General features: G+C 38.3%; 3 protein-coding genes across 3 annotated transcripts in view; 2 read left to right on the top strand and 1 right to left on the bottom strand.

Annotated features, from left to right (window-relative positions):
• The window catches only part of XPNPEP3 (X-prolyl aminopeptidase 3), a 47,143-nt gene extending 42,536 nt beyond the window's left edge, over positions 1-4,607 (bottom strand). The window contains exon 1 of the mRNA XM_019660545.1: positions 4,215-4,607. Coding sequence (XP_019516090.1) covers positions 4,215-4,278 — 64 coding nt within the window. The 5' untranslated portion in view covers positions 4,279-4,607. The remainder of the gene's footprint in view (positions 1-4,214) is intronic.
• On the top strand, positions 148-2,793 carry DNAJB7 (DnaJ heat shock protein family (Hsp40) member B7). Its single transcript, XM_019660547.1, has one exon. It carries the CDS (start codon positions 939-941, stop codon positions 1,869-1,871), a length of 933 nt encoding a protein of 310 aa, XP_019516092.1. The 5' UTR covers positions 148-938; the 3' UTR covers positions 1,872-2,793.
• Positions 4,608-4,796: 189 nt separating the features above from the next.
• The window catches only part of ST13 (ST13 Hsp70 interacting protein), a 37,654-nt gene continuing 18,894 nt past the window's right edge, over positions 4,797-23,556 (top strand). Inside the window, exons 1-7 of the mRNA XM_019660541.1 lie at positions 4,797-5,016; positions 8,883-8,940; positions 11,472-11,547; positions 13,456-13,526; positions 18,101-18,167; positions 23,225-23,309; positions 23,446-23,554. Of these exons, the coding sequence (XP_019516086.1) occupies positions 4,907-5,016; positions 8,883-8,940; positions 11,472-11,547; positions 13,456-13,526; positions 18,101-18,167; positions 23,225-23,309; positions 23,446-23,554 (576 nt within the window). The 5' untranslated portion in view covers positions 4,797-4,906. The remainder of the gene's footprint in view (positions 5,017-8,882; positions 8,941-11,471; positions 11,548-13,455; positions 13,527-18,100; positions 18,168-23,224; positions 23,310-23,445; positions 23,555-23,556) is intronic.

Below are 23,556 nucleotides of genomic sequence, written 5' to 3'. Positions count from 1 at the left end.
ACAGTAGCCCATGGCAACCCACTGCCACAGGGGCTGCAGCCTACACCGTCGCTGGCAACTCACGGCAGCCCAGCTCCAGGTTGAGCTGTTGTTCAGCATCTTAGCTGCGGAGGGCAGTGTCACTGGCCCTTACATGTGGGATCTGAACCGGGGACCTCTGGCGTCCCAAGTCAGCTCTTAACCATCGCGCCACTCAGCCGGCCCCAATATAGTAGTAAGCTTTAAGTGGGCAAAAATACCATCATCCCAAATGACTCACCACTGGCACACAGAAAGCTAGGATAGTTAAGCTACTTCTCCAGGAAACCTTCCCTGACACCCCACTTCTGGGGTAGGTCTCTCATATGATTGCAGTGCTTCCCCATCAAAGCCTTTATTATATTGTAATTGAGTTATTTGTTTCTGTCTCCTACTGAACTGTCTCTTGACTAAAATAAATGTCAACTGTTGGAATATTTTGAATACTTTTTCCTCATCATGAATTATTCCTTTTTACAAACCAGAACATGGAAGAACTGGGAAGTAACCTACTAAGGCTCAGTAACCTAGAGGTCATACTACGCAGAGGCCATCACCAACAGGTCCCACTGGTTTACAAGGGGTTTTTTGAGGCTTCCAGAGAATACAGGGGAAATAGTCCAGAGGGTTCAGGATGGTCTGGTACGACTCTGGACCAGCTCCATTCGTAAGGTCTAGTCCCTACCCCAACTCTAGGATGATACCATAATGCAGACCTCTCTGACATAAGCTTGTAACTCTGCTTACCACACAACCAGGTCCCTAGGGTCTCCTAGCAGTGCCCCACCCCCACCCCCAAGTAATCATTGTCTTTAATGTAAAAATGCACCTCTTTGCAGTCACTTACCACCACCAGCAGCACTGCCTGAGCTGAGGAAGTCACGGTTCTCACTACCCAGAGCACCCCTTTCCAACAAAACATGGTGGATTACTATGCAGTTCTAGGAGTGCAGAGATCTGCTTCATGTGAGGAGATTAAAAAGGCTTATCATAAAGGGGCACTTAAATGGCACCCTGATAAAAATCCAGAAAATAAAGAAGAAGCTGAGAGAAAATTCAAAGAAGTAGCTGAGGCATATGAGATATTATCAAATGATGAAAAACGAGACATTTATGATAAATATGGCAAAGAAGGATTAAATGGTGGAGGCGGAAGTAATTTTGATGATTCTTTTGAGTATGGCTTCACCTTCTGTAAGCCAGATGATGTCTTTAGAGAAATTTTAGGTAAAAGGGACTCATTTTCATTTCGTTTCTTTGAAGACTCACTTGAGGACCTTTTAAATAGTCCAAGAAATTCCCATGGAAGCAGAAACAGAGGGGAAAGATCCTTTTTCTCTACTTCCAGTGAATATCCAGCTTTTGAGAAATTTTCTTCATATGATACAAGATATACACCGTACTGTTCACTGGGTCAGGAGGGCCTTAATTCTTTCTCTTCCCTGGCATTTGATGACAGTGGCATGGCCAACTATGTATCTTTTACAACTTCATGTAAAATTGTTAATGGCAGAAATCCCAACACAAACAGAATTATTGAGAATGATGAAGAAAGAGGAGCTGAAGACGATGGTGAGTTGAAATCCTTCCTGATAAATGGTATGGCAGATGAAGAGGACTGTGCAGAAGAATGCAGTTGGAGAAGACAGTCATTCAACAATTACTCACCAAAGTCCTACGGCCCCAAACATGTATCTCAATATACTTTTGTGGGCAATGATGAGCCAGTTATACCTTGGGTCACCAGCAATAGGGACCCCTCTATTTTCTCAGAAGGATTCAAAGAAGGTGGTAAGAGGAAAAAAAAGAAACATAAAGCGGTGCATAAGAAGTCAACCAAAAGGAATCATTAAATAGACCCTTCAGACACATTATGTTCATATAACATTTGAACATGACTCTGTGTTTTGGTTAATCACAGTTATGTGGATAATATTTGTTTATTACTACATACTAAGATTATGTTTTTAACACGTTTAGCAGGACTGTGGACATCTGGTCAGTGGTTGTTTGATTAGGTTATGACAAAAAGATGAGTTTGTGGTGATGGTGATGTTAAGAATTTGGAAAACGGCAAAGATTATTTTACTTTTGTTTCTGAGCTAAATGTTTACATATTATAGTTTTTTAGTAGAGTTTCTGACCTATTTCATTCCTTTTCTCTAATTAAAACTACTATACAAACTTCTGAAATATGTATAGCTTTAGGAGCTAAAAATGTATTAAGATATACAAGTTTAGACTATATAATTATTCATGAAATGACTTTTTTCCAATAGAGGCAGAGCATTTGACAAATAACTTAAAGACACGATAAATTAAAAACTAAAGTATAAAAAAGTATTTTAATTTAAAAATAGCCAGACTTATATTTGCACACCCATGTTCACAGCAGCACTTACAATAGCCAAAAGGTGGAACCAACCCAAATGTCAATCGATTAATGACTACATAAAATATTTATACATACAGGTACATACCCACGTTTGTTGAATGAATTAGCCAGACTTACATTTGCACACCCATGTTCACAGCAGCACTTACAATAGCTAAGAGGTGGAACCAACCCAAATGTCAATCGATTAATGACTACATACAATATTTATACATACAGGTACATACCCACGTTTGTTGAATGAATTAACTGCACTCTTTTAAAAACTGTTCTGTACTTATCCCTCCGTCAGGCGCAACCGATCTCACAGATTCATTGCACAGCAATTGTCAAATATCTAACAGTTAAGTATCGTGACTCATCGCTTCCGTATCTTCGCCTTCTACTGTAACCTATCACCAATCGTGTTTGTGACTTAGTACAGTAAAGACGTATTTCATAGCAGCATTTTTGTGTGCAATGAATGCGTCAGATCAGTTGCGCCCAGAGGGTTATTCAATATTTCCCTTCCCCATCCCAGTCTGTGTTAGTTTCAATTCCCTATCAGTAAAATGAGGATATCTGCCCTAACTTATTGGACTTGTGAAAATCCAGGAAAAGCACTCATTCATTCAAAAAGTGTGTGTGTGTGTGTGTGTGTGTGTGTGTATGTAAAATAGGTGGTTAAATTTACTTAGTCTATTGAGGCAAAGTGAAGCACAATGAATATGTTTTTCAAAGATCTTGATGTGTATAATATAGTATCTAGTCCTAAATCTTGATTATACAGATTTTACACAAAGCCTTAACAAACCCCCAAAAAAGTCACAAGCAAAGGATGGCTCCAGCCCCAAATCACAGGCTGTGGCTTCTGTGATTAGGACTAACTGCATATCTATTCATCTATTCACCATGGAGAGGGACAGCTTTCTGCAGCTTAACTATTAAAACCAAAGAGTAAGATCTGCACAGTGGACAATGATTACTTTTTATTTTCTTTTTTTAGGGTAAGTACAGTAAGTCTTGATTTAATCACCAATCCATTTTCAACAATTTCAATTATACTAACAGAAGAAACATCTGCCAAAACACAGTTTTGATGTTAAATACCGTATGTTCTGATTCACACATTGGCCCCAAACACTGAAATGTGATCCAATGGCAGATCCACCTGCAAAGTAGATGATTCAGCTTTCACTGATCAAGCTATGTTTAAGAGATGAATTGCTTGGGATAGAATCCACCCTAAAAAAATGGGCCCCCTTATTCCTGGACTCCATCTTATCTTTATAAACACGGCTTTCAGACATAAAAAGCCCTGGAAGTATTTCCCAAACATTACCTCTTTTGAGAGGACCTGCTCAAAGGATTTGTGCTACTAAATATGTTTCTTGTGCATTCTGGACCCAGTTCTCAAGTCAACTCTGAAAACACGAAAATAGAGTTTTAGGTTAACCTAACAGAAACAAAAGCTACTTCAAGTGAGACACTTTGTCACCTTAAGCAAGTGTGATAAGTGACACAACTTCTGTGAGTCCCAGTAAGTTTGAAGACAGCCCCTCTGGGGGGTGGCACACTCTCTCTGCAGTCATTTCAGCTTCCCAGAATACCTCGTGGTAGAGAGAACCCATGGCCCACCCTTCCCCAGGAGCAGCAGGGAAAGAAGAAATCCGAGGAGCGCACAGAGCATTTGGGAGTGGAGGCCCCGGCGGAAGGGTCCGCCGAACCAGCGACCGCCTGAGACCCACTTGGATCCCTCTGGGGCGCCTCAGGCTTCTGAGAGAGCAAGCCCGTAGGGGACACAGTGGGAGGTGAGTCTAACCTGAGAGGCTGCGGGAGCTTGCTACGGCGGGAACCAGCTTAGTTGCTGAGAGTAACCACAGCATGACGGTCTCGAGCACGCGTCAGGAAGAGAAGGAGGAAACCGGCCGGAGTAGCCGCGGCCCACGGAGTGGCACGCCAGGATACCGGGCCAAGCGCCCCTCCCCTTCCGGTGGCGCTAGTCTCCGGGCTTTCCTCCTACGGAGGCGCAAAATGCTGACGTCACGCAAGAGCTGTGACCACCGCTCAGCCGGTTGGCCCTTTTGGCGTCATGACGTCATATTCTACTTAGTGCTCGCGCTCACGGAGTATCCGATTCTAAATGACACCCTTCAGGGCCTGATATCCCCCGCCTCCTCTAAGGCACCGTGTAACCGGTTGATCCAACCAGAGAATTGATTCAGAATTAAGACTATAAGCGTGCGTACAGAGGCAGGCAACGGCACGAACAGCCACGCTTCTAGAAGGTTCTTGCCAGTGCGCAGGAGCAGAGGTGAAAGGAGTAGGCATGAACAGGCGAAGGACCCGGGGTCACGAGACTGTTGGTGGGCGGAGCCAGCGGCTAGGGAGGTTCTAGTCGGTTCTGCCTCGCGGTAGCCGCCCCCTTCCACACGGTCACGCCGAGCTAGTACCCAGGCCTGGAATCGGGCCGCAGCCTTAGCCGCGCCCGCCGCCTCCCGCCGCTTCGCGACCATGGACCCCCGCAAAGTGAGCGAGCTTCGGGCGTTCGTGAAAATGTGTAAGCAGGATCCGAGCGTTCTGCACACCGAGGAAATGCGCTTCCTGAGGGAGTGGGTAAAGAGGTGAGACCCAGGCCGGAAGACCGTTGTGGGTGGGAAGAGGGACACCCTGATGGGGAGCTGGGCGGGAGATGGCGCGGGGCAGATGGGTGGGCAGCTTCGCGACGAGGGCCAGCGGAGTCGTCGCCTCTTTGTGGCTTGTTTTCTGGCCAGGAAAGGAGGGCGACTTCCAGGGGCTAATGGAGGATCGGGTAGCTTAGTATAGAGGCGGGGAAGGATAAGGCAGAGCTGAGTCCCTGCACCCTGAGGTCGCCAGGGGTGTGTCTTGGGCGAAATATAAATGCGGATGATTGCGGGGACTTGGCCGCTTGGCGCGGGAGGGGGGAGGGGTGAGTGCTGCAAAACTTGGCTTTCGCTGGGAGTTGTTTTTCTTGAAATCTCTAGTGTCCTGCTTAGGTTGCAGTGACACACGGCAGCTCTTTTACGCCCTATCTTTAAATAGTGTTGTAATAACAACTTATTTAATAAGTTATAAAAATGGTAGCTGTATTTAATTACCTTTAAACTTACAGCGATTCTAACTGCGTAGAATTATTTTGGGGATCACTTATCCCTCCGTAGTAGCAGTGCCATCAGTCCAAACACTAAGAAAAATGATTTTTCAAGGACAGGCGTGTTTCCATGATCTTCTTACCTTTAACTCGAGTACTTCGCCACGTGCACGGAATTAATTAAATAGGGATCATGCCAGATGGTAGGAAACAGTATTAAATACAGTTTATTTAGGGATGCAAGTGAATAAATACAGAAATTAGTTTTGATATTTACATTTAATAGAGCTTAATATTTCACACATTGAAGGGGAATTTAAGGGAGAAAGGAAATCTTCCCCGAAATGATTTTTTAAAAATCACTACTGGTGGAGAATTTTTAAAAAATGACATACAAATTGCAGCTCGTGGTAATTAATAGGGACAGTGCAGAGCAGGGTAAAGCACGAGGTAACACCCTAAACATTGATGTTTGTTTTAGTATTTTTATAGGGAAACATGATCCCATGATTACCAAATATTTGAAAGAATATTTTTTCCAATAAGCTTGTTCTCAAGGAGAAACTTAAGTTAAAAATCTATCAACATTGTCTGTGATGGTATAATTTTTTTCTCATAATAAATTTGTCAGTCCTAATCTTTCCCACCAGTTTCCTATCTGGGACACCCCAGGTTTTTCATACATGTGCCTAAGTAACTATTGCACAAAGTAGATTGAATGTTACCAACTTAAGAGAATTATGACTGGTCTTGTGTGATCCCACATGAGGAAGGTCTCTGCACCAGCTCTACTTGATAACATAAAAGCCTGTATTGACAAAGTCCAATTTGCAATTTTTGGCAGGGAACTAGCTCGTTTTAAACCTTGGAGGCTTTAAATGAAATTTGGGTAGCTATAAATTGTCATTACTTTCTGTAGTTAACTAGAATTTGGAATGTTAGAAACTAAATCCAGCTTAAAACTAAACCTTCCTGTGTGGTCCAAATTTTAAATTTTTCTATTTTCTTGGAAACAATTTCTAGCTTGCAGAAAAATTGCACGTGCAATGCAAAGAACTTTTTTCCTGATCTAGAATATTTCCAACAGTGTGCCCCCAACACCATTGAGTATGTATTTCCTGCAAACAAGGACAGTCCTCAGTACAACCATCAAACTCAGGAAATGAATTACTGATGCATTAATCTAATTTAATCCTCCTAATTACATGTTTCATTTTATTGTCATGTCTCTTAATCACCTTCATTCTGAAACATTTTTTCAGTTTTTCCCTGATTTTATGACCTTGGCAGTTTAAGAGTATTAATGGCCAGTTATTTTTTAGAATTGCCCTCAATTTGGGTTTGTCTGATCTTTCCCTAGGATTAGATTTAGCTTAATACATTTCTTGGCAGGACTGTCACTTCCTGAAGCTTTACCATTAAAGTTAGATTGTTATAACTGTGTTTGCATGTCACCCTACATGCATTCTTGGATGCTGCATTTTGAAAATTAGAAAAAACACAGCTTAAGAAGCCTGGTGTCTTCATTAAAATTTCACTGCAAAGAACTAGTATTTGATACTGTGTTCTTTTTGAAAAGTAGTGTTTTTGTAGAATAGAATTTTAAAGAATTCTGTCATGTTTATAGGCCTGTTCCTTATCGTTAAATCATCTTGCTTTGCTGAGTGCAAGCTAAGATGTTTTGGATTGTATAATGATTGGTTGATTTACTTACTGGCATATGGGAGCCATTTTTCCTTATTAAGGGTACTAAGTAACTGAAGGGTTTTTTTGTAACTATAACATTAAAAAGAATGGGAAAAGTGCACATTTATAAGAAATTCTAAATTTTGTTCTTTAATTACATTTGTTAATTTGCATTTATACTTTTGTTTCATGTTGTCCTCGTCAAAAGATAACATTGAGAAGGCAAGCCACAGGGTGGAAGGAGATACTTGCAACATGTGAAACTGACAGGGCTCATATGCAGAATATACAAAGAACACTTACAAATGAAAATGATAGACAAACTAATAGAAAGCTGGACAAGAGATGAACTTTACAAAGAAGGCTGTTCAAATGGCCAATAAATACATGAAAAGGGACTCAACTGTAGTGAGGTACCACGACACACCTATCAAAATAGTTAATAATTTAAAAGATGGGTAGTAGCCAAGTGTTAGCCAATGTGTGGAACAAATGGAATTCGCATACACTGCTAATAGAAGTGTATATTGGTAAAAGAGGAACCTAAGAAAACCAATATACATTTAAATCCAATATATGCATACCCAATGTCTAGAACTTCTAACTGCAATGAATGTAAGGTGGATATGATAACTAGTTATACAGAATCGACACTTAAGGGTGTTTGAAGTAGGTTCTTTTCTGTTTTCCAAGTTAATATAGCTCCTTGCTCTACATAAAAATTGTGACACTTTTTTTTTTTTTTAAGGTAAATTTTAGTTACGTCTTTGTGACCTTCACTATTGTGGAGTGCCCTTAATTCACTGAATATTTTAGTCATGGCCCTGTTGCATGTAATCCATACGCTTCCGAGTCTGCCCCAAATAGAGCATATAGTACTAATTTTTCATAGTTTTTTTCCCCTTGTTTTAAAGTTATTTGTGTAGTAAGTCCTCAGTTAACATCAATAGCTTCTGCGACTTTAAGCGAATAAGTAATGAAACCCAGTTTACCATAGGTTAATTGATAAAAACAAGAGTTATGTTCCTGCGAAATCTCAGCATCGTTATAATGAAACATTATGAGGACGTGCTGTGTATGTAATGTATGGTGTTACCTGGAATATTTTTGGGGGAAACGGCTTGCCAAGGCCAAGAGGAAGTACTGATGGATGAAGTTTAGAGGGGATAAGGAGAAAATAATGTGAGGGGCATGTGAATATAAGTAAGAAGAATCCTTGTAGATCCCAATCAGGAAACAAACATTTTGAATTATTATACAGTGACTTCATAATTATTTTCTAAACTGCCTCCTTTTAATTGATCTATTCTTACTAAATGTTAAATTTCATGTTTGGATTTTAATATAGCTACTGAATTCTAAATTAACTTGTTCAAATTGTGTCATTGCATGTTTCTCTGCCTCTTTTCCTTTTCCTCTGGGAATGGGCACAGGGAAGCTCTATAATTGTGTTTATTAGGCTTATTGAAGCAAGGAATGGGTTAGATTTTCATTAACCCGTATGCTCAAAAATAAATAAAATTTTAAGCTGAAAAAAACATAATACTGAAGCATTCAAATTAATTGAGTTTACTCTTAAAGGTTTGAAAAGGTAATCACCTAAATAATGTCTAATTTTCCAGCACAAATGTTGCTTGGCTTAGTGAATTTTACTCTTCTAAACAAATATCTTTTTTTCTCATCTTCCTCAAGCATGGGGGGTAAAATACCACCTGCTACTCATAAAACTAAATCAGAAGAAAATATCAAGGTAAGTTATGAATTTTACTTGTATATTTAGTGATAAAGTACTGCAAGCTTTCTTAGGAATGTTTTTCAATGGCTGCTCTCAAATTATCACTCCTGATTTCCCGAAGATCACTTGAAAATAAGATCTTTGTAAGATTTCTATTTGGACATCAAATCCCTGGGATCTAATTTAAAACTGAGAATTTGGAGTTGAACATTAACTATGTTTTAGAATAAATGAGATTAAATGCTATATGTATGTTATGTGTATGACTTGTACGTAGTAAACTCTTATGATTGTGAGTGTTTGTAGTCTCTAGTCTTCATCATTGTACGAGGTTGGACAATTAAGTTTGCGAACTCCTAGAAAAAGTGCTACATACTTCCTTGCTGAATATCACTAAGGTCACCTTCCAAGTACTCCCCCCTTAGGAAGCTGTGCACCGATGTCAGCGCCCAGTCCACCCTTCAAAGCAATTTTGGAACTCTTTTTATGGAATGGCCACCAGAGCTGTCGTCATATTACCCTTGACGTCCTGAATGTCATCCAAATGTCTTTCTTTCACTATTTCCTTTATCTTCGGGTAAAGAAAGAAGTCGCTGGGGGCCAGATCAGGTGGGTAGGGAGGGTGTTCCAGTACAGCTATTTGTTTACTGGCTAAAAACTCCCTCACAGAAAGTGCTGTGTGAACTGGTGCTTTGTCGTGATGCAAGAGCCATGAATTGTTGGCAAAAAGTTCCGGTCATCTAACTTTTTCACGCAGCCTTTTCAGCACTTCCAAATAGTAAACTTGGTTAACTGTTTGTCCAGTTGGTACAAATTCATAATGAATAATCCCTCTAATAGCAAAAAAAGGTTAGCAACACCATTGCAACAAGTTCACGAACTTAATTGTCAGACCTTTGTATGTTTAGCATCCAGCGCAGTGTCTTATGTGTGGTAGGTACTTTATTAATATTTGCAAAGTAAATGAACCAGTATCTCAAATCAGTAATTCTTTTTTCCTACCCTATCACCTGAGGGCTATTTCTGAGTGTGATTCATGGTGTTGCTTTAGCTTATTTATCCAACGGGTGTGTAAACTCCAGAGGAGGTTGCCAGTAGCTGTTTTAGAGATGGGAGTTGGGGAAATAAACCCTTAAGAATGCTTCCTTCAGAATTCTTTCCAAAGTTTTCTGATTAGCTGTCTTAAATTAAGAAAATTTGCTGTTGTATTATTTAGAATCCTAAACAAGGTTTATCTATTTGGATATGAAACTAAAAGTTATACCTTTGAACAAGTGAAATGAAAGAAGTTAAGCAAAAGCCCCAAAACTAGTTGTTATTCTTTTAGATGAGTCATTTGTCAGAGTTTGTTAGTTTCTGAGCCCTAGATATGATATTTTGCCATGTGATGAACATGTATGAAAACAAAATTATCTGCTAAAATTTTTTTTTTATAAAAATATTCTGATTGAGAATTATGACTGGTCTTTTTCTCAGTATATGCTAAAGCATCTAGCACATTGCACATAGTAGGGACGCAAGAAATATTTTGCAATAAGGTGGGACTCTGATTCAAATCTTTAAAAAGATGTGTTTATTAAACTATAGCTAACATACAATATTACATTAATTTCAGGTGTTACACCCCAGTTATTCAACATTTATATAGCTAAAGACCATAAGTCCAGCAACCACCTGATACCATACCACGCTATCGCAATGTTATTGACTATATTCCCTATGCTGTGTATTACATCCCCATGACTTATTTATTTTATACCTGGAAATTTGTGATTCCAATTTTTAAGAAACTGAGTAGCAACCTAAGTAATTGTTACATACATACACAACTTATGATATACTGTCAGTTGAATGAATAGATCTAGAGAGAGTGATTGTGGTATGGTATATTCTCTAAGATAATCAGCATTGTTAAATGGAGAAGTCAAAGTACAGAGTTATCTTATAGAGAATATCTAGAATGGGATATATAAACCACACTGGTTACTTATAGGATGGGAAGGAAACTTGAGTGTGTTAAATTCTTTGAATTTCCACCATTTGTGTATTACAGTTCCATTGTCCCTTATTTGAAATTCCCAAACTCAAAAACTCTTGAAAATGTAAAGGTTTTTAGCAAATTTGTTTGGCAATAAAACGTCTGAGCAGACATAGGCTATTTATAGTCTTAATCCCGCTTATTATGAATACTCAAACTTTATTTTGCTGAAATAGTAATGTGTTAGATTATGGAGAGTTGTGAACTGCAATGCCTGTTGAGGGTGATACATAACATACGGTAGGTATATGCATCATATTAGCTTTCTAAAATCTAAAATATTTTTAATCCTAAAGCTCATCGTCTAAAAGGTTTGGATGAGTGACTGGACTTATATTTAACTCTAAAAGCAAATTGAAAACAAAACTAAACTTGATTAGCAAAACAAAAGGAAGCATACATGAAATACAATATGTGTGAACAGTTTCTATATAAATTTGTGTAAATTAGTATAAATACTGGGTGTGTTATTAAATACTGATAGTAATGTTTGCCTTCCCTTTGTTAGGAAGAAAAAGCAGATAGTAAGAAGGCGGAGGAAAACATAAAGACAGATGAACCATCAAGTGAGGAAAGTGATCTAGGTGAGGAGATGGTAGTTTGTACTTGATAACCTCATGATAAGATCCTGTGTTGATTTTTACTAATTTAGTGCTATCTATTAGAAATGTAATGTGAGCTACATATGAAACTTAAAATTTTCTAGTAGCCACATTTAAAAAATTAAACAGATGAAATTAACTCAAATAGTAAATACATCTAAAATATTAACATTTTAACATGTAGTCAATATGGAAAAATCATTGAGCTATTTTCCTTTTTTCATTCTAAGTTTTCAAAATCCTGAGTGTATTTTAATTTACACTTGTAGCCCATCTCAATGTAGATGCTACATTTTTGTTGGAAGTATTTCATCTGTATTCGGACTTCATGAAATTTGTAGTTGAAAAGTTGGATCACATACCCAGGTTCTAAACATGTAAAAGTTTTCCAGTACCAAAAATTTATTTTCTTTTAGTACTTGCACCCATGTTGACAAAACTGGTTCATTTTAGGAGAGTTGATATTTATACCATGAGTTTGGTGGAGGTTTTGTTGTTTTTTAAGACGGCAAAACTGACTAAATAAATCTCTCTGTAAATTTGGAAGTCCTTTGAGACTGTAATTATATACTCCAGTAGTTAAATTAACTGAGCAATCTTTTTTGTTTTTTAAAGATTTTTTTGGGGGGAATTGGGGGAGGGTACAGTGTTGGGGAATCGGGGAAGGGGAACAGACAAGTTGCTGTCCTTTTGTTCTTCAGTCTAGTTGTGGAGGAATAGTTTCACTTGCCCATGTTGGTATTATCCTTGCGCTCTTCCCTGGTGAGGCAGTCGCTTGCCGGCCATTGGACAGCCGCTCATGGCAGCTCACGAAAGCTCATGCCCGCTGTCAGCCATCCCCACTGCAGCCTAAGCCATCACTGGCGACTCACGGCAGCCCAGCTCCAGGTCTAGCTGTTGTTCAGCATCTTAGCTGTAGAGGGCAGTGTCACTGGCCCTCATATGTGGGATCCGAACCGGGGCCCTTTGGTATCCCAAGCCAGCTCTTAACCAATGCGCCGCTCGACCGGCGCTAGTTTTACAATTTTATAACAATTCCCATAACTATAATTTTTTTTTACCAAGTCTCCACCTAAAATCATCTTATTTTTTGTGCACGAATCAAGCTGTTTTATAATTAGACAAAGCTACAAGTTCAGTTTCTGTTAAAAATAGTTCAATTTTTTGTTGGATGTTAGTTCTGATTTCAGGTAGCACATTTTTCATTCTTTTTTTGACTGTTAAGAATAAACATCAAATTTCACTCTGTTTGCTAAAAATATTTTCTAATATGTATTGTTTTTTATATGTAACAATTGTTTTGCTTTGCCGTAGCAGATTACAGTTTTCCATCATGAAATTTACAACATAACTTCCTTCCAGTCTCTTTCTTTACTGTTTTGGTTATAGTGTGCTAGCTTTGGGGCTTGATCCTGCATCAGTAGTATGCCTTTATTTTAAAATTTATCCATAATGTTTTTTAAAACAAAAATAATTACATTAAAAGTCAAATAGTGCATCATGATTTACATGATAGTATCACTGTAACTTTTGCTATCCACATGAAACATTTTTTAAAAAATTACAATACATTGGTATGTTGAACAAGATATTTGAAATGAATCCATTTGTTGAAACTGAGTCAGTGGTGTGTCTGTGTGTATTTACTAGAAAGTATGCACTTGCCGACATTGGCATTACAATACAATGATAAATACCATACTTACATAATGCAACGGTTGAAATGTAGTCTTACCAAAACAATAAAGTTGTGTTTAATGGGGAACTATTTGACAATGCATCAGTTTAAATTAAATTAACATAAAGGAAAACACTCAGTTCATCAGTTAAACTAACCCCAGTCCCATTAGTTTTTAATAGCCTCATGTGTCATGTTCTTAACTTTGGCAGAAATTGACAATGAAGGTGTGATTGAACCAGACACTGATGCCCCTCAAGAAATGGGAGATGAAAATGTAGAGGTAAGATCGATAGCTTTGTCTCTGCTTGCTTTAAGGAATGTGAAGTTCCCGCCTATTGCAGTGGTTTTCTGACAGTTCTTCCAAGAGAAGCATATTCTAAATCTTTCTCTGACTTAAAGCTTTTAGGAAAGCATTTTATTTTACTATTAAAAGTATTTGTGAAAATTTCCATTATTTTCAATTATACTCCCTTAACAGTCTCTGAAATCCTTGTTATTTTCTTTTTACCTGCCTTTTTCGTTTGAATCTGATTTGACTGCTCTTTAGACTACAGAGTTCCCCTAATATTTATATCTGTAAGTAGAATTGTCTTATTAATGGGTTGTCTAATGCCAGATTGTTTTCCAAAATGGTTTTGTCACAACAGGTATGGTACTGCCCTCAAGGTGGTGAAAATTGATTCTTGGGAGCGGGAATTGAGAAAAACGTAGATATTACAAATAGTTTGTGGTCTTCCATAGGGTCATAACACATTCACCTAACACGTATGTATGCTATATATATATATATCTGTGGTATTAAAATGGAGGGGGTGAGAATTAAGAAAAAGATGCCTAAAATGGCTCTTTGGGGGTTGATGTAAAAAAGCTTGAGAAATGCTAATAGCAGCTTAAAAGGTTGATCCACATCCTCACCAATACTTGCTACTGTCAGATTTCCTCTTTGCCTATCATACTTTGTGAAATGCTAGGTCCTTGTGGCTTTTAATTTGCATTTTCCCAATTTCTGATGAAGTTGATTGAGCATATGTTAATGTTTATTAGTCATTCACAGGTATTTTTGAATTCTGACTTTTCCCATTTTTCTTCTGGGTTGTGTTTTTCTGATAGATTTATAGTTAATTTTATATTCTGGATACTAACAGTATTGTTTTCTGTATGTGCCCCACATATTTTCTATTAGTTGGTGGCTAGTCTTCACTTCCTTTATGTTGTCTTAATAAACACTCTTCTAGTGCAGTTAAATTAATAATTTTTTCATATATTATGCTTTATTATCTTAAGGTTATAATTGTAATATATTGTTTCTTTCTGAAAAATTTATACGTTTACCTTTTAACCTTTAATCTACTTAAGTGTCAGCACCATTATTGAAGAATTCCTTTCCTCAGCACTGTTTCCATACATGTGTGGGTCTGTTTGGTGATCTCTTGTCCTATATGTCCAATTTTTCCCATGTACTAATAACACATTGTCTTGCATGGCTTTATACTATATCTTATCTGGTAAGGCAGAGACCCCAACATTTTAGGAGTATTGTGGCTATTTTGGCCCTTTGTTCTTTCATATACATGTTATAATCACATTGTCAAGTCTCTTCCAAAAAAATTGGGATTTTTTTTCCTATTGAAATTGCATTAAATCTAAATCAATTTAGGGAGAACATAGATCTCACTATTGAAATTAACTATCCATGATTGTGATATCTGTCTAATTTTTAGGTCTTTTAGCATCTTTCAATAACTTACTAATATTTTCTCCGTAAAGATCTTGTGCATCTTTAGGAACAGATTTAAATACTTTGTGTCACTATTTGTGAACGGAATTTTTTTTTTTTAAAGATTTTTATTGGGTAATTGGGGGGATGGGAACAGTGATGGGGAATTGGGGGAAGGGGAACAGACAAGTTGCTGTCCTTTTGTTCTTCAATCTAGTTGTGGAGGACGTTGCTTCACTGGCCCAAGTTGGCACCATCATTGCGCTCTTCCCTGGCGAGGCAGATCAGTCGCCAGCTTCTGGACGGCCGCTCACTGCGGCTGCTGGCCGCTCACGCTGGCTGCTGGCTACATACGGTAGCCCATGGCAACCCACTGCCACAGGGACTGCAGCCTACGCCGTCGCCAGCGACTCACGGCAGCCCAGCTCCAGGTTGAGCTGTTGTTCAGCATCTTAGCTGTGGAGGGCAGTGTCACTGGCCCTCATATGTGGGATCCGAACTGGGGCCCTCTGGCATCCCAAGCGAGTTCTTAACCATCGCGCCACTCGGCCGGCCCGAACGGAATTTTTTTATTATGTGTTCTGTTTATTGGTGGTGCTGTGTCACTTCATTGTGTCTGGATTTATACTATTTTATTTATCTTTACTTGGGATATATTGCGCATCTTAAATTGTAGGGTTGTTAACTTTCTTTAGCTCTGAAGAATTTTCAACTAGTATCTCTTTCAAATATTGCCTCTTCCCCATCCCCTCTACTGTCATTCTGGAGCCCTAGTTAGATGCATATTAGACTTCTTCACTATTAAGTTGCATCTCTATCACTCTACTGAATTATGTATGCTTTCTTTGTTCCATTGATGTTCGAATTTGAATGCTTGTGTTTTTCATTTTGATACTTTGATCTTTTTAAAGTCCAGTTCGCTATTTGTAAGTCTTGCTCCTTATTCATTTTCAGAAGTTGCTTTTATTCTCAAACATTAAATTCTTTGTTGAACTCTTTTTGCTGGTCTTACTCTTTTGTTATTTTTCCTGACTCTTGCTCATTAACTTTGGAGTGAGTGTGTGTGTGTGTGTTATTTTAACTATGAGTTCTTTGAAACTTCACCCGTGGAAAGTTTTTGAGGTCTGGGTAGAAGGCGTGCCCTCCAAGGAGGGATATGTTTGCTTCCGTCAAGACTGAGTTGGCTCTGCCAACTCAAGGATCACTCTAAATTCTCAGCATGGGTTTTTTCTTGTTTAACACTACATGCGTAATGTGAATTCTACTGGAAAGGCCGGCTTGTGATTATGAGTTTACAGAGGAGGTTTTTTTTTCTTCTCTCTATTTGGCTGTCCCTTTCTTTGGGACAGGTTTATTTTTGGTTTACCATTATGCTTGCTGGTTCAGGCATTTGGGGTTCCAGATTTATTTTGCTGAGTGTCTAATTAGACAACATAAATTGTCTTCCCTTGGATCTAGACTGTTCCATGTGCCTTGCTCTGCCTTCAAAAACAGAATTGCAAGGTCACTAGCTTTTACACCTGCCACACAAGTGGAAACAGATGGAGCACTCGGCTACCTTGCTGGATTTCACGCCTTCATTTAATCTTATTTCTTGAGGGTTTCTAAATTCTTAGATGGTTTTTAAAAGGTGCTTTTAGACTTGTTCAAGGTATCATGTGCACCATGTTGCCATAAACCAAAGTTGTCTTTTTTTTTTTTTAATCCTGGCTTTGTAGGATGTCTTACTATCTGGTAAAGTGTTTCTTCTTTTGTTCTTTTAAAAAGTTTAAAGTTTATTTGAAACTTGTAGGACTCTGTTAGAGAATTGCTTTGAATTTATTAAGTAACTTGGGGATAGATAGGTTGAAATATTCCAAGTATTCTTTCTATGAACATGGTATATATCTGGTGCCCTTTAATAGAATTTTCCTCCTCCTTCCCGCATTAAAGTTTTGTGTGATCTTAGAATGGTAGCTTGCTCTGTTTTATTTTATTTTATTATTTTCTAAAGATTTTATTGGGGAGTTGGGGGAGGGAACAGCGTCGGGAAATTGGGGAATGGGAACAGACAAGTTGTTGTCTTTTTTTCTTCAGTCTGGTTGTGGAGGAAGTTGCTTCACTGGCCCATGTTAGTATTATCATTGTGCTCTTCCCAGGTGAGGCAATCGCTCGCCGGCCATTAGATGCGGTGACTCACGGCAGGCAGCCCAGCTCCCTGTCGAGCTGTTGTTCACCATCTTAGCTGTAGAGGGCACAGCGTCACTGGCCCTCATGTGTAATCCGAACTGGGACCCTGCTGCTCAGAGCTAGCGTCCCAAGCCAACTTCTAAGCAACATGTCACTTGGTCGGCCCTCTGTTATATTTTATAATTGATTTTTGCTGATGTGGAGCAACTTTGGGTTTTTCTACACTGCTCTTGTTTCTGAGAACTTGATTGAATTTAGTAAATTAATAACTTGTCACTTCCATTGGGTTTTCTAGGTAAATATAAATAAAGACAACTTGATATTTTCCTTCTAATTCTTAAACCTATCTAACCGGTTTCTTAATGAATTAGCCAGCACCTCTAGTAATACTTTAAATTATAGCCAGTAATATTTTACACAGTGGTGGTGATAGAGTGGATTTTTTTTCCTTTTGTTAAATAAACTGCTTCTTAACTGTCCATTTTAGGTAGGATGTTATAAGTTTTTGTTATTAATCATTGTACTGTCAGCATCTTTTACAACGTTTGTTCTGTCTAGCATAGGTACCCAACAGGTGTTTGTTGAAACAAAAGGATGAGATATTTTTCTGAAGATTCAAGCCTGAAAGGAACTAGCTTTAGTTACTTCTTGTGAGGAGATTGTGTTTTAATATTTGTGAATAACTAGAAAGGAGTTGGTAAGACAAGAGCATAACAATCTCCTTAGGTTAGAATGGAGGGAAGCAAAGGTAATGTAGGGAGTGAAATTTATTGTTTCATATAAAAGGTTAAAGGTCACCCTTTACAATTTCTTACTAATCAGTTATAATTATTCTCTTTGCTTCCTGGAGACTAGAGAAGAATCTGTGGAAGTGGGAGTTGTGACTACCCCATTTCTAACATGTCCAAATTGCTTTCTTCTCTTTGCTATCTCTGCTACTTCTGAATCTGCCTTCAATTTTCCCCTAGATAACCGAGGAGATGATGGAGCAGGCAAATGATAAAAAAGTGGCTGCCATCGATGCCCTAAATGATGGTGAGTGGTTTTTTTCCTGTGGTATTTTTCCTTTTATTTCTGTGGTATTCTTAATATTCTCTACTGCAGTAACTATGAAATGTGGGAAATGGGAAGGGAACTTAAATTTATTGACTGTCTTATACTGGAGAAGAAACTGTCCTATTTTCCACCGAACCCTTCCCCATTGATAAAGAGGCTGAAATCACGCAGGTGTCAGTTACCTGCCTCAGGGCATAGACAGATCCTGAAGTAACTCAAACCCTGCTTTCCTGACTATGTCCTTGAATGTTTCTCACTGAGAAGAGGCTTTAGAAAGGTGAAAGGCTTTTAAGAAACGTGGTATGAGAACAGTGGCCCTCAACTTTTTCCGTAACACCCTCGACAAATGATGGCCATAGGCATAATGCTCCTGTTCTGGTGTGCATGTTAGACCCTCTTCAGAAAATCCTAGCACACTGGGAGAGTGCTGAGAGTATTCAGTGTATTGTTCATCAGTTATAATATATAGGAAGAAACCAGTTATTCCCTTGGGTACTATGCAAACCCCCTCGTAGCTGTGTGGTAGTGTGTCACAGTGCCATCGTTGAATAGATGCTGTCATATACTGCAGTGTGCTTTGGACTTCATCCATAGACTTAGAAGATAACTAGTTCTATTTTTGAATGAAAATAAAGGTGGAAACGGTATTTGCTTCCATTTTTTTGTAATCCCACCACCTTCTTAGTTTAGGTCCTTATCATATGTTTATACGGTTTCAATTGCCTTAATAGTTTGCCTACCTGAAATGCCTGTTTCCTTTATTGCTTTCTGTTCGCTCTCCTTAGCGTTCTTAGAACTGCTTTGGATTGTTAAACACACTCCCTTACTTGCGACTGACTTTTTTGCATATATTTTGAAAGTCATCATAGCATCAGACTGCTGGAGTCAGATCCCATATTTTCCCATCCCAGCCTTGTCATCTTTTTGAATATTATTAACCTTTCATCCCAGCCAGACCTTACTGTCCTACAGTGGTTTTTTACTTAGGCTCTACTGCCTTTTTATAAAACTCTTCCTCACCTACTTCAACTTCTAATTCATACCCATCAATGGGTTGCAGCCACTTCTCTTTCTGACCATTTTTTTTCTGCACTATAATCTTTTCTTAATTTCCTTACCATCTAAGATTTCTATTTATCCAGCATTTATTTTGTGCTTTCTACATGTCTGGCAGTTTTATTATCTTTTAAGTTTTATTAAGGTTTTAATTATTTCATTAAAATCTTATACTACTCCCATTTTACAGATTAATGAGTAACCTGGGGGCTGAGAGAGGTTTCAGCTTGATCAGGATTTTAGTGTGCCATACAGTCAACTCATTTAGTATTTTTGTCAGTTATTTTGGCATTCTGGATATATTTTTTAAAATTCACTTTCTTGTTTACTGATTTAGCAATATTTAATAAAATGAAAATGAAAGTGCTGCCACCACCTAAGTCATGTCCTTGTTTTTCCATATTTCTTTCCAAGCTATGTTTGCGTGTAAATTTAACCTAGTTCTAATTTTAGAATATGTGCAATTTTATAGTATATGCTAAAGGGATAAACACAATAGTATTCTAAGCCAGGGATTATAGGTTCAGGATCCACTTGAGTTTGGAGAGGCAGGAATATAGTTAAACACTGGACTTAACGGAGTCACAGTGCCTGAGCTTGAATCCCAGCTCTGGCACTTAGTAGCTAGGTAAAGTTAGAGAAGTTACTCTCTCTGTTTGGTTCTGTTTTCTCCTTTGTAAAATAAGCATAACAGTACCTACTTAACAGAGTCATGAGGAATACATGAGTATTTGTAATACGGTGCTATTCTTACTAAGATACTGGTCTTAATATTAAGGTATAAGTGTTCTCACTAAGTAAGACCTAAGTGTTTCCAGCTGTCACACTATTAGTAGTGTTTTTATTATGCTTTTTCAGTTTAATATATTTATTCAACAGATATTTATTGAAGGCTTACTGTGCTCCAAGCAGTGTTTTAGATGCTGGATATACAGTGGGAAATAAAACAGACCCAAGTTGTTTACCTCATGGACTGCATATATTACTGGGGAACAAAAATTAATATTTTTATAGTGTCAGGCTATAAATAGTCAGTGATGGAAGCTATATTTTATATAGGGTGGTCAGGAAAGCATCTGGCAAAGTGAAGAGAGCAAGCCACGTGGAGAAGAGCTTTTGAGACAGAAGAACAATTACAGAGGCTAACAGAGAGCATGTGGAGTGATTCCATATTCAAGGATAGCGGGAAAGCCAGTGTAGCTGGAGTGTGCTGAGTGAAGGGGTAAGAGTGGTGGAATTGAGATCAGTGAAGTGCCTGGGTGTGGGAAATGGGTGGTGGGGAAGTGCTGAGGAGGGTCGCTAGATAGATCACTGAAGAGCTTTGTAGATCATGCTAAGGACTTTGGATTTTATCCTTAAGGATGATGGAAAACCATTGAGGGTTTTTTGATTAGGGGAGTTCCATAGTGACATAAATTTGCTTTTGAAAAGGATTATTCTTGCTACTTTATGTAGATCAGATTGGACAGGCAAATTAAGGGTCTGTTAGTTCTTTGGAGAGAACAAGCTAAAACGTGTGTTGCTGGCCAGACATATTAGAAAAAGAACCTATGGGGTGGCCGAGAGAGCCAGAGGAGCCTGGGAAGGCAGCGAGATGGTCATGTAGGTTTTGTCCTTGTGTAGGAGACATGCATGGAAGGAAGGTTGTGTTGGAAAAGTCTTCCACTATGGGTGTTTCCGAAAAAGTCTTGGGAAGCCAAAGTTGCCTGTTAGAGGAGTTCCACATCTCACAAGAATGGGTTTGCCTTGGTATCCTGGTATTCAGTCATTAGCTGGGAGCAGCTTATGAAATGTAGTCCTGAGCACAGAAGATGAAGGGTTCTCAATCATTTATACTCCCCACAACAGATCTAGAGTGCATTTTCACGACTCCACAGAGGGAAAGAAAAATTGAATCTTATTTTGTATTCTAGGTGGCTAATGATGGCTGTTTTGATGAGGGCAAAGTTTCACAAACTCTGTTTATTACAGTGCCCTTAGTGTCTTGCTTTTTTCACAGTGCTCCAGGCCAAAAAATTGCCTAAGGGTTTCATTCATAATATAGCTTTAGGTCCAAACAATTTAATATCCTAACAAGTTAGTGATTGTTTGAACAAATAACTCATACAAATTGAAGGAAAACATTTAATTTTATTCTTAACCATGTTTGTTTCCTAATAAGCTGTGTATATATATATATATTTTGGGCACTAAACATCTTCTCAAATCTTGGAATCTGATTGGACACTGCCACCCTCATTACCTGTTCTACATCCATTATTCTGCAGTTCTTGCTTTTCATCATAACAACTAAAAACAGTTTTTCAAAGACATTGAAAGGAATGTAGTGATCGAGTGTTGAAACAGTGACCCGTATTGAGTCTAGAGCTTGCTAACAAGCTGTCCTGTGGCCCATTGATGCAGTGTGGGAACCTCGGGACCAGGGTGATAAGTGAGGAGTCGTTAGGTTCTAGGTATATTTTGAAAGTAGAGGTAAAAGGATTTAGGCTTTAGATTGGGAAGTCAAATATAACTCCAAGGTTTGGGGCTTGAGGTAGATCAGTACAGGCATACCTTGGGGATAATTGCAGGTTGGATTCCGGAACACAACAATAAAGCAAGCATTGCAATAAAGTGAGTTGTAATCTTTCTGCTGGTGGACAGTCTTGCCCTCAGTTTGTAAAGAATGCCACACCTGGGAAGTGCAATAAAGAGAAGTACAATTAAATGAGACATGCCTGAGGGCTGGTCGAGTGGCTCAGTTGGTTAAGAGCTCAGTCAAGAGTGTGAGCTTCTGAGCAACAGTGGTTCGATGCCCAGCCTGAGCTGAGCTGCCGCTGAGCTGCTAACAGGTGGCAGGATGGTTCAGCTAAAAAAAAAAAAAAAATGAGATATGCCTGTTTTACCAAACAACAGCCTCCTGTTTTTGTGAAAATTTAATGGAACATAGCCATACCCGTTCATTTATGTATTATCTGTGGCTGCTTTCCCACTACAACAGCAGAGTTGAATAGCTGTGATTGTTAGGGTCTGCAGAGCCTAAAATTATTATATGGCCCTTTCCAGAAAAGCTTGCTGACCTTTTAAACTAGACTAAATGGAAGAGCCATTTATTTAATTGGGAATATAGGGATGGGGTTGGGGATGGGATAGATTTGGAGATGGGGTAGGAATTAGAGTTAAGCTTTAAACATGGTAGGTGTGAGTTGCTTATTAGATAGACATCCCAGTGTAATAACTTATAATAGACATCTCTAGTAACTAGTAAAACTGAATATTTGACTATTGTTCTACATGTTTCATGAGTTCTATTATGGTCCTTTTTACCTTTACTGACTGGATAAATACACTTTTTAAAGTGAATTGTGGCATTTCTCTAAAATGCTATGTTTGTCTTGCCTCCCCATGTTTGCTGTGTCCAAGAATTAGACTTGGTACAAAGAACTATTCTACTTCCGTAGTATGTTTTATTTGTTGAATGACTTCACTGAATGAACTAATAAAGAAGCTAACTATGTGAATAGATACAATGAATTAATTTAAAATATGGGTTATGGTGCTTCTTGAGTTCTACTTTTCTTGAATTTTTATACCATTCCTCTGAATTCAAATAATAAAGTTTTAAAAATAAGCCCTGTGAATTTAATATGGATACTTTTTTAAGTTTAATTTTATCCTTTTAACTTAATGGATAAAATAAAATTTAGTTAATGCAATAAGATTGATTCATCCTTTCCATTTTATCCATTTATTTCTTCTGAATTAAAAATTAACATGAGTCCTCCTAAGAGTGTGGCATTGTCTCTATCTTGTGATTTTTCAGTATCAGTTTGGTAAAGGTTTGCTTTGAAGAGCCAGTTTTGTATATTAATTTAGAAATTGGTCTTTTTTTTACTAAACTATATGAAGGATGTGAATGATTAATTGGATCAGAAAACAGCAATTTTTCTTAATATTTTTTATCCTACGGCTGTTTCTCAATAACTTTTGTTTCACTTTAGGTGAACTACAGAAAGCCATTGACTTGTTCACAGAGGCCATCAAGCTGAATCCGCGTTTGGCCATCCTGTATGCCAAGAGAGCCAGGTGAGAAACTAGACAAAAGAACATCTCCTAGTGAATAATTTCTGCTCGTTTATTTAAATAGAACTGCTTCTGTGGCAGTCCCCAAAATGTTATTGTTTTAAATGAATACTTTTTTAATATCACACTTATTTTTTAGTGTCTTCATCAAATTACAGAAGCCAAATGCTGCCATCCGAGACTGTGACAGAGCTATTGAAATAAATCCTGATTCAGCTCAGCCCTATAAGTGGCGAGGGAAAGCACATAG

The sequence above is a fragment of the Hipposideros armiger genome, unplaced genomic scaffold (genome assembly GCF_001890085.2).
Source record: "Hipposideros armiger isolate ML-2016 unplaced genomic scaffold, ASM189008v1 scaffold_321, whole genome shotgun sequence".
In the NCBI taxonomy this organism is placed as follows: Eukaryota; Metazoa; Chordata; class Mammalia; order Chiroptera; family Hipposideridae; genus Hipposideros; species Hipposideros armiger.
The sequence above is the reverse complement of the archived record's forward strand: the minus strand, read 5'-3'. Positions and strand labels throughout refer to the sequence as shown.

Coding starts and splice junctions, on each gene's coding strand:
- DNAJB7 (XM_019660547.1), top strand. CDS start 939: ATGGTGGATTACTATGCAGTTCTAGGAGTGCAGAGATCTGCTTCATGT.